The sequence below is a fragment of the Protomyctophum bolini genome (assembly GCF_963924005.1).
Source record: "Protomyctophum bolini genome assembly, chromosome: 22".
Taxonomy (NCBI): domain Eukaryota; kingdom Metazoa; phylum Chordata; class Actinopteri; order Myctophiformes; family Myctophidae; genus Protomyctophum; species Protomyctophum bolini.
Genome location: NC_137883.1, coordinates 22,833,048 through 22,844,779, shown reverse-complemented (window position 1 = coordinate 22,844,779; position 11,732 = coordinate 22,833,048). Strand labels below are relative to the sequence as shown.

General features: G+C 41.1%; 1 protein-coding gene across 1 annotated transcript; it reads right to left on the bottom strand.

The window, feature by feature from the left end:
* Positions 1–2,054: 2,054 nt before the first annotated feature.
* On the bottom strand, positions 2,055–11,023 carry slc25a46 (solute carrier family 25 member 46). Its single transcript, XM_080756832.1, has 8 exons — positions 10,619–11,023; positions 8,581–8,623; positions 8,371–8,428; positions 7,858–7,935; positions 7,472–7,572; positions 6,362–6,418; positions 6,095–6,152; positions 2,055–3,905 (listed from the first exon to the last, which is right to left on the bottom strand). The coding sequence occupies exons 1-8, from the start codon at positions 10,854–10,856 to the stop codon at positions 3,336–3,338; spliced, it is 1,203 nt and encodes a 400-aa protein (XP_080612958.1). The 5' UTR covers positions 10,857–11,023; the 3' UTR covers positions 2,055–3,335.
* Positions 11,024–11,732: the final 709 nt, after the last annotated feature.

Here is an 11,732-nt window from a genome sequence, read left to right as displayed (position 1 = left end):
AATATATCCTTTTTTTAACAGATTACTTCATGAATTAATGATATATTTATTCTAATTTTAAATCATCATGGTCACTTTCGACTCCTTTATTTTGAAAGAAAGGCCCTAGAAACGGAAGCTGAATGCAGGGTGGGTGAGGCTGCTTCCACGACGTCACATGATGAGGGTTGTGTCAGAAATCATTCATTCACCCATCCCATTCTCATTCTCTCCTCGTTACTCATCTAGAGCAGCCAGGTTTCACTGATTGTGAAATTGATCTCAACCGTCAACGCTGACTAATCGACACTGGGCCCACTTGTAATCTGTTTCCATAATGTTATTTATAACACATGGACAATGGTTTCTCAACCAATGGTCCACAGACCACAAGTGGTCCATCATGCCTATTTATTTGTATTAAAATATGATTAAGCAGTATTTCATAAGTTAAAATGTAAGAAAATAGTTGAATAAATGATGTGTGTGTGGGTAATTAAATTAATAAATAATGACTTAAGGGCTTGATATTATAATTTGATGTGTGATAAACGCACAGCGAATTATGGGTCACCATATAATAACCTTAATCATTATTTAACTGAAATATTCCTATCCCATATGGTCACCCTTATTCCGTTCTATTACTGTATCAATATGTCTAGGCCTATATTAAACTCATGGTAACTGCATGATACTGATTCGTAACTTATATGAGCACAGACACATGATGCAATAAAATATGCAAGAAAGTGTAATAATGATGACTCAACAAGGAAATCCAGTCTTTCTTGAGATTTTTTCAGTAGAGTTTCCTTAATATTGTGAAACGAAAGTTTCACAATATTAAACAACCCCGAATCGTCATCTTATGGCACCAGCACCACTCACCAGGAGGTCATTTAGTAGGCTATACACTTTGGTCCATGTCTGTCTCTTCTTGTCTATAGTGATGGACAACTGGACTGGAGTTGTAATGGAAGTTTTCAATGTTACAGTATAGGTAGGTTTCAAAGACATACTGTATCTTGAAGAAACGCAGCATACAGGAATCAATTTCTTCTTTATTAGACGTCCTCATCGCAAGTACAGTCAAAGACCCTGCCTCCTCATACAAATGTATTCACAGACCTTTTATAATACTTAGTCATCATTGTCATGATGACTAAGCCAGTTAGATCTATCCACATCTATCTGATATCAGCAATAGGTCGGCTCGGGCCCAAATATAGGGATTGTCATATTGGACATAATCATATAACATATAGCCCCAGCGTCCTAGTCGGATATCCCCATATATGGAGACTGTATATCCAACGAACACTCTCCCAGTTCGGCTAATATGATGGGAAGTGAGAGTCTTCGTTACAGCCTATATGGTCATTCCTTTATGGGAACTCAAGCGTACATCAGTCAGCATCTTTGAATAGGTTTGTAAGGCGGTTGTCAGGGAAGAACAGGTGCTTTGTCCACCACTTTGTCCCTTACACAATTCTTTATATGCCACTGTGGAAATACCACATTCTCTGGGAATTCTCCCTGACAACTCATCCAGAATATTTGTTTCATATAATGAGCCTGTGGACAGAGTCTGTGTAGCCTACATGTGAATGAGCTTATCGTGTTTTGTAAGCTTTACTGGATTTGAATAAGCCTCCTCAAATGACCACTGATAATGTCTTTAAGGCCACTGTCTTCATAAGTTACTATAAGTTTCTCCAAATCACACCTGTGTGAAGTGAGGGGCGCTCTTATCATCATACATCATTTCATTCCGACCAATCACAATCTGCGTCCTCACTTTCATCTTCAATGTTTGTGTTTTCACAATGTTTGTTTCCACAAACACTCAAAACTGGCCATTCAAAGTCAATGGCATTCAATGTATGTGTTAACACAATGTTAGTGTTTATACAAACCCTCAAAGCTGGACATAGGAGGGCTCCTCAACACTACAACAACACTACACTACAACAACACAACAAAACTATAACAAAAGAGCTCCTCAACACCCAGCACTCTCAGGGAGAGAAATCAGATACTCCAGAAACAGAAATCATCAGCCAAGGATTTTATTGGATCATTTCTGTTCAACCAATCATGTCCTCATACACCAGTCAATCTCAACAAACATCCAACACGACATCTGAGGCGAAACTAGTCAGTGCCGTTTCTTCTCCGTACTTTCCCATTCCATGTTCATATGTTCACAGAATGGACGGGGGGGACGGCACCGTCTCCTAACGAACCCTGTAGCTCTGCGTGAATCCAAACCACATTTTTACTGCAAGAAAAACGCAATCCCACCACCCAAAACAAACGACACATTTTGAAATGTAATAAATAAACTTGAATTTGAGTTTTACAAAACAACAACTTCTCTCACTCCTTTTTCTTATACAAGATTTCACAGAACACAAGATTCAAGCGGTGATCGGCAGCTTTGCACATGACACTGTATCTCTCTGAAAGAAGGCATTACTGAACCTTAGAGTTCAAAGGATTTTACCAGTGTACTGTTATCTATCGACACAGTCGAGGTTTTCGGGTATCATAAGGTGATGTTTTACGGCTTTACTTAGTTTTTTTTAATTGTTAATTGCTTTTCTAGTGTTTGCTTCATTTCTACCAGGTATGGTGGCATCTTGTGGTTAAGATTTTCCAATTTCCGATATCGTATCTTTGAATCTTATCTAAAAGGCGCGTGAAACGGATGTTTACAGAGCGAATGACATCTGCATGAAATCGATCCTCCCCATCCCGGTCGTGACTTCTGTGTTCAAACTTTAAAGTCATACTGTGTAACTTTGGCAATTAAACTAAAGTTATTTTTGATATAATCTGTACTGTATGTTTATATATTTCACAATAACCATTCCACATACATGTGTTTGACAGCTTCTCAAGCACTAACAGACCTTATTTTTTATCGTGAGAGACGGCCTTGATACAATGACGTAGGCACCGGTAATGTACCGGCAATCTATATATTCCTGTATTTTACAGTTAATAAATACCATTTCTGATGACATGTCGTTGCTTTACAAAATATCCGTGGGAGCTAGAACATTGCAATGATTGCAGCATTCCTTTTTCAATGCTCCTTCCGTAAAATAAAAATGCGCAGCTACAACGGGTGTCCCTAAATTAGACAGAAACATTTATGCTACACAGTATGACTTTAACCCAAGCAGGTGACGAAGTGATTCGGAGGGGAAAAGTGCAGGAGTGTGGGGGAGTTTGGCGCAAGAAAACAAATGCAGACGTGTGAATAGAACCACCTGGCCTGCACAATATCTTTACAGCCAGACGGTAGATGGACGCATTCCGTTAGCCGTCCAGCTCACTGGGCTGCCCTACGCATTGTCCTGTAATAGGGCAGTGTACACCACCTTGGTGACCTGCAGCACAGCCGCGTGCATGGTGTACTGCACCACCAACGCCCCGAAACCCTTGTAGAACCCCAGGGTGCCCTCTTCGCGGCCGATGGCCGCAGCGCAGTCTCTCATCCCCTCGTATTGCGAGTTGATGGGCAGGACCTCAACGCCTAGGTCAGTGTTGTCAATGATGGTGCGCGTGCCCTGGACGCTCAGCCGGTGCAGCACCGTCTCCAGCGGGTAGAGGACAGCGTCGGCCACCAGCCCGGCAGCGAACGACGCCATCAGCTCGGGGAAGTAGGCGTCCAGGACCGTCTGCGGCGGGCGCTGGTCCGGTGGTGGCTTCCTGCGGCTCTGGATGAGCCAGAGGATGAGCTTCTGGACGGCGGAGGACAGCAGGTACCGCAGGAGACCATGGAGGACTGTCGGCCCCGCTAGGGACAAGAGGGGCAGGAGCCTTTTGCTGTGCGGCACGCCTAGTCCCACGACGCGTCCGACGCCCTCGCGCACACAGTCCAGCACACCGGGGTTGTCGCGGATGATCTCGCTCTGGAGGGGGAGAGAGAGCAGACATGGGCGGCCTACAGTGAATAATGGATAAAATAGGATAGAAATGCAGTGGAATACAGAAAAATACGGTATAGGATACAGTGGAACATGATAGAATGCAGCTGGAATGTAGTGGAATACAGTGGAATAGATAGAGTAAAATACAGTGGAATATGGTAAGATCAGTGGAATTCTTTATATCTTCAGAGAGTTTTATGTAACAATTCTTTGCATTTGTTTTGTAAAGATGTTTCTTTAGAGTCTAAACAAACATCTTTAGAAATAGGCATTTCTCGTTTGTCTAAACTTTAGACAAACGAGAAATGCCTATTTCTCAACAGAACCAGTAAGCTTACTTTAAATTATATATTTCTTAGTATATCCTTACATACCGCAATATCGTATGGGCTAGCACCTATCCCTCTCATCTCAAATTACATAATCATATTTTAAAAAAATCTAAAATAATTGTTAGAATATCAACAGATTTCAGCGATTTCAGGGAACCGTCTCCACTCTATTCTCATATCGGAAAATATAAACTATCTATAATATATAGTATAATATATAAAATAATAATATATAGTAACAAACTAATTATAAACATCCTTCAAACATGTATTTACAATATTTACAAATTAAATGCCAATTTAACCTCCCAGATCACTTCCAACAATAAAAGAGAGGGAGTTCCACCGCACATCAAACCATTAACAGCAGCATAACTACTAGGTAGGCAAATCATCTAATGTACATGTCTCCAGATGTTACAACACCAGGGGGCAGTTCTGTACCAAATTCAGAGGCGTCTCATCCATCTACAAGGCGGTTCTTTTATTTTTGAGTGGTGCAACCACTCCAAGGAACAGCTTTGTCCCTATGTCCCAACCTCTGTGACTATGTCCCTGTGTCCCGATGTTTAGAGTACCAATAGGGGGTGCTGTTGCACCACTCGCTTCAGACTGGTCTGATTTTTCACTTATACAGGTGAGATAAAAGATTGTATCAAGTTTGGTTCTTAAAGGTATTGTAGACAAGTTTCCAGTGTTTGTACACAGAATTGATTGAGTGTTTCCAAACAAATTAAAATCTAGCTCCACCCCCCTCCCCCCGTCATTCTATTGGCTGAGCCAGGTCACTTCAGGCTACGGGGTTGTTGTTGCTGCTGGGAGGGACGCTATGGATATTGCGCTCGTATGGCTAAATATGACATTAAAAAAATATGAATTTCTATCGATATCATAGTTACAACAATGACATTGAGTTGACATGTTTTTTTAAGGGTAACTGTAGCGTAATCACAATATCACAAGACTGACACGACGAGTACCGCAAATGAGGAAGTAGGAAGTAGTGGAGCAGACTCACTGGCTCTCAATTCAATTATCTTTCATTTGTAATCGTGCATATAAAACATATTGCCTCCGCCACTACAGCCACTACAGCATCGTTCATGTGAACTACTTTGTCCACGGTTATTCATTGCAATGAAGAAAAATCGCTATGATGATCAGCGACGGCTTGTCACCGTTGGCGAGCACGGGTTGAATGCAAGCTTCAAGCCGGCCGAACCACCCAACCATGCGCTATACATAGCGATTCTCATAATTTCAACAGGCTTACATATTACATGATAAACATACTATTTCACATGAACAATGGTGAAACTAAGATATGGGGATAATATTATACTTGCAATGAAATCGCATTGTGTTTTTATTATAATACTGCTGGGTCAAACACACAGTCACAGCCTCGTGCTGCAATTGGCTAAAAGTTTAAATCCCCTTTGACGTCCCGGGTAGTAAACTGTAGTGGATGTAAACAGTGCATTCAGCCAGAGGGGGCCAAAGGGAGAGTGTGCTGTTGCAAGAGAACACCTCAGCATCATAATAAAGGGAAAGATAGAGGGAAAAAAGGCCAACAAAATACATTCATATATATTTTAAATCTTGGCTGGAAACTTGTCTACACTACCTTTAAGATACAAGAAGCAATTGATTCCAATTTGGGCTCGGAACCAATTCATTTCCAGTGGAAACACTCGGAAGCGGTTCTAAATTAGGCTGAGGGAAATGAACGGAACCGGTCCCTCTCTGGTGGATACCAGTGAGACCAAACATGAGTGTGCTTGCTGGCTAGCAAGACACCTTATACAAATTCATATTAGAGTAGAATATAATAAATACCTGGACTGTCTCTATTAGACTGGCAGAGTAGAACGGCATAGCAACAACATAGGTCAGACTGAAGAAAGACAGACAAAGAGAGACAGAGAGAAAGTGGAGAGAGGCAAAGAGACATACAATGAAAGAGTGGGAGAGAGGCAGAGAAGTGACATTAACATAGTATAACAAATTGAAAATATTTCTTATTGATTCATACATTTGATATTCAATAGAATAGACAATGTTTCATATACATTTCATATTTCATATCCAACATTGAATATTTACCCCTTAAGAAGCAAATGTCCAGCAACTTGTCTGAGGTTCCATCGATGTGACAGTTCTCTAAAACGCAGACAATTATCATCATCATTAGTAGTAGTAGTTAGTAACCCAGTACTATATACCTTGTGGCACTGGCAGTATTATAATGTTCAGACATCATGTCAGGAAAATGTCCAGGATCAGATCTTTTTCAGTTTTAAAGACACCGAAATCACATTACAGTCGTATTTATTTGTGCCATAATTATTGGAATGGTGACTTAATGTCAAAACACACTCAACACTCATTGTACAGAACATTGATACATTTGAGAACCAGGAACCAAGAGACATATGATTGGATGTATGATTGTTCTATACAGGGGCCAAAGAGGGTGGGGGAAGACGGTAAACATTCCTGCATGCGTTTTAAATTGAATACTTGGTTATCATTAACTTGCCCAGTATGGCCAGCTTATCAACATTTTAAATGTAATATTAATCTATATATCGTCGCTGTCGGGAGGAAACCACCAAACTCCATTTTGGAGTTTCTCCCTGACAGCAGATATAATATTGAATCAATAATAATATAATAATAATGGTAGCCTTTAACCCATTCTGACCTGAGATCAGATTCATACGAGGTTTCCACTGGACACACACTGGTCTGATTAACCCATTCTGACCTGAGATCAGATTCTAAAAATGTCAGTCGTTCTTTGATTTTTCAAAAATAGCAGACCAACAAGCTCGTAGCGCGCCACTCATTATGTTATGCTAAAGCATAACATAATGCTAACACCAAAATGGGTTCCCTCCCAAAATGGGTTAAAGGGTTAGGTTGTAGGAAATACAGGTGTTGCAAAGGTATTAATTGATTGCCTGAGTCCCCCCGTGGTGGGGGTTCTGGTCTGGTTTTGGCGAATATTAAGTAGTTCTGGTCATTTGGTGGGGGTCTGGGGGCCAATAAATTAACCCAGTTAACAAAACCAGACCAGAACTCCCACCACGGGACTCAGACAATCAATAAATACCTTTGCAACGACTATATTAATGGCAAGTATATTTCCTACAGATTTAAGTCCAAAATCTGAACTAACCCTTTAATTACATTGTTATATTTTGTAGTTACCGTGGTAACGGAGTACACTCACTGATGATTCCCTCTGTTCCCAGAGTGACTCCCTGAACAACAAAAGTACTTCCCATTCCTTTCCAGAGCGCCTTGGGACCCTGAAAATATCAAAAAGTAAGGCATCAGTACATTTACCACAAAGTACTGTCTCTGTAGTTTACCAACATAATAGACTGACTTATACTTCAATTAGTATAGGCTTTCTTGCACAGCGCATTTCGCCATCACGCTTCATCAGGTAAATTTTTGTTTAAGGAAGGTTTTACTATTACATGCAACCCTGATATAAACAGTGTATATATCACACACACACACACACACACACACACACACACACACACACACACACAGTGATCCTAGAAAGATTGTCTGTGAGCGCGCACCTGACTTTTGGTTATGTTGTACATGATGCTGACTGCCGTCAGCGGGGAGAGGTGGTAACAGCGAGCCTGGTAATTCACCTACAACAGATTACACACACAGTTAGTAAGACAAAAGAAAAACAAAAAGTCATCATCTTATCTAAAGAATACAAAATAAAGCGACAAATGCTGTACTATGAGATTACACACAAAACCAGAAAAATTAAAATAAAAGGGGGGAGTAATATAACGGAACGCGAGAACAATAAAGTATAAAACCAAAAGGGGAGATTTTAGCTTGTTTATTCTTTCAAACGACCAGTTTAAATATATATATCATCAGACTACCTTAAAAATCTGATTGCATTTACGTGACATGGATTAACGGATTACATGCCATGGATAAATAAAAGATAATTTGTAGATATATATTTTTTCACATTGACAATTTATGACTGGTTCTTTTAAACTCTTGATGAATTACAGTACATGCTAGGCGGTGAAAAGGAAAGAACAGACTGGATTCTGACGTACCTGGCACTGCCTTCGAAAGACTACGCAGGGGTGAGCGAGCACATTTTCTGTGAAAAGACTGGAGAGATAGGTATATCAGTTTATAATGTGAAGAGAGATACAGAAATACTGTTACTGGTGCTACTACACTACTACTGTACTACTACTAACTATTATTATTACACTAATACAATACGACTACATACAAAAACTACTACTACTAGTACTCACCTTGCAAGTCCGATTCCAAAACCGGCAAATCTGTTCATTTGTTCTGTGGATGAAAAATGAATCAATTATTAAGACCCAAAAAAGGTGTGTTTGTGTGTGTGTACGCGCAGGTCTATGTGTGTCTGAAATCTGAATCATGAATAGGTTGATCACAGGTTTACAGGTGTAAAGATTAAAGAAGTGGGTGAAATGTTTGTGCAATATCCATCTTTTTTTGTTGTTTTGAGAAAGAAGAAAAGAGAGCAAGGAGAGAGAATTAAACCTTAAAGAAAGTCATGTCAAGGAAAGGCAAAAATCTAAGATATCTACATAATTAAATACACATACGTTTAGACATGAGGTGTAGCGTGTGTGGGTGGTGACCTCTATGGCAGGTACATGATATTAGACATTATGTGCTAAATTAGCTTTCAGCTAATTGCAGGGGGTGAAAAGAGGAGCTGAGTGCTATCCTTCTGTCCATAGACATCCTCTCTACCTCCAGCCTCTCTACCACCAATACTCCTGCAGTCCTGAGCAGCAGTCAGCCCCAGAGAGAACATGGGCAACCGGTGTGTGTGTGTGGACATGCCCAGGTGCCTTTCAACCTGTCGCGGCTATCTAGTTGGGGGGATTGCGCATTAGTCAGTCCATCATTCCCTTATCCGACTATGACATGGCCGGTTAAGACTCACCCCATGGCGTTTATGGTTTGGGGTCGGAGTAATGAGCGGTCGGACCAGTGGCACGCTACCATACCATCTAGGTCTAGGACGTGAGGTCACTCAGAGTCCGAACAAATCATTGGTGCCTTTACCAAGTACTACCAACCCCCAGTTGCGACCACCTGGAGCCTATCTTTGCAAATGAAAAGTCAAGAATTATAAGTACTAGAACTACAGCACTATTATTATTGCCAGCCCAGAAGCCAATGTCTGCAAGCAATCAGTAGTCGAGGTATCATATGCACATACTCATACTTTAGTACGACGGTTTCGTTCGCCAAAAAAGTATTTTTATCTAAATGGTCTGACTGCTACAGCTTTTTCTTTTTGTTACCTTGTAGACGGTATCTACATTCTACAACAAGGTTGAAAAGTAACCATAAAAACATGAAAAATAATCATGATAATATTGTAAATCGTGATACTGCTTGAAAAATAATTGTGATATTATATTTTTCCATATCGCCCACCCCTAGATACAAACTGTGTCAAACTTGGGGATTCTACTAGAGATTCAGAAGGCACACACAATCTAATCGATAACATTGATTGATCGCATAAATTCAACAATCAATATGGATGAGCAAAGGGTGAGAAGATTCAAGAATTCGTTGTATGAGGTAGAGCTAATTTAAATGATTGCACGTGCTAAATTTAGTTACAATGCTGTGTTATTAAATGACATGTTGCTACTTTCCCAGGTGCAGTTTGATATTAATGTTGTTTGGCTATAGAGGACAGATTATGGTCTGGTGCTCCATGGGCCTAAAATAAACAACAAATCATATAGTTATACCGGTAGATATATGATCATGTGTACAGACATAAGGATGTTGTTTTGTTTGATGCCTCATGCATGTTATTTTATTACTTGGCCTCGAGTTGGCATAAAGTACACATTTCTACCTTATTTATTACCATAAATAATGTAGCCTACCTTTTTGTTGTCAGTTTCATAGACTGTCCCACCCTAGCCCCACAAGTCAGAACCCAATGGTACTGAAGTTTCTGACGAATCGATTGGGCTGACCCACGGGGTTCCGAGAGGGGCTAGTCCCACCCCTGCTTGCAGAGGCTATATTATCGCCTATGACAGCAGCCGTAGTGCTACCTAGCAGTTGATGCATTGAATAAAAAGGACCACAATGGAATTGGAAACCAGACCCTCAGGGCTTTTTGTGTTGTAATTTTAGCATCACTGTAGTACTATTCAATCAAGCAGTACTACTAGCAGAAGCAGCAGCAGTATGGCAGCCAGCCAGCCAGTACTACTAGAAGTAAACAGTAGCCTACTACTACAAGTGCGTTCGAATCTCTCACAGGATGAGAGCTACCTGGCGGAGGCTTGTCGGGCGGATCATCCATAAGCCGCCCGGCATCGTCTCCTGAAGGGGTCTTTTCCCCGAAGTGCAGGTTTCGGCTGCCGGGGATGTCGGGCGGGGTGGTGACCCACTGGACGTCCTGCTGGCCGGCCCCGTATGACCTCCCATAGCCGCCCGGGTAGGACGGCTCGCCGCGGTATGATCCCACGAACGCGCCCCCCTCGAAGCTGTCCGGTCGTCGCGAAGTCATCGCCTCGCCGGACGTCGGATCGCTTTCCCGGGATATATAGGTTCGAGTTGCGCACGGGATTGTCACAACCGGGGTTCTATCTCAACGGGGGTGAGAACAACAAGAGAGACTCAGGTCCTGACTGTTCATTAATGATCACTGTGGAGTCGTCTCCTTCGCCGCTTGCAAAACAGACACAACTGTCAAGGCTAATACCGGAAGTGCACCATTGTACTTCCGCGTTTCGCCGGGCCTCATGGGATTTGTAGTTCAACTGTTTCAGTGGCAACGACAAGGTCCAAAATGCAAACATAAACAGACACTGTGAACCACATAAATATTAGGTAATAGTGGACATGATCATCAGATCACAGTGATTCAAACTCAAAGCCACACTGATTATGATCTGTTATGACATGTGAACTGATTTCTGTGAGCAACAGCAGCAACCATTACATTAGCCAATTATTGAATTGGACCCCAATGGGAACAAGCCAATAGGCTTTCTTGGATTCATCCTATTTAGCAGACCCTTTATTGTACCGTACTTCCCTGTGCTTATCCATGCGAACTGTTAATAAAGTATTCAAAAGATGTTTTTGTTTTTTAAAGTAAAATAAATAAACTGACCACCTGGGAGAGTGAATGGACCCAGGTAGCAACAGGCGGGGCGACCCGGGTGAGGTCTGTGGCAGGTGTCATCAACTGGCTTGGTCAGGTAAGTGTTAAGTAGTTTGTTCAGGGTGAATTTATTTATTTTAGGCATATTGTTTTGTTTGTTCGTGTCTTACTTTTAATATTATCACATTAATAATTAATACAGTTAACTTCAAACTTCATAAATTACTACTTAATACTTATATTATGTAAATAAGTAACCACAATTGTAGGCAATGA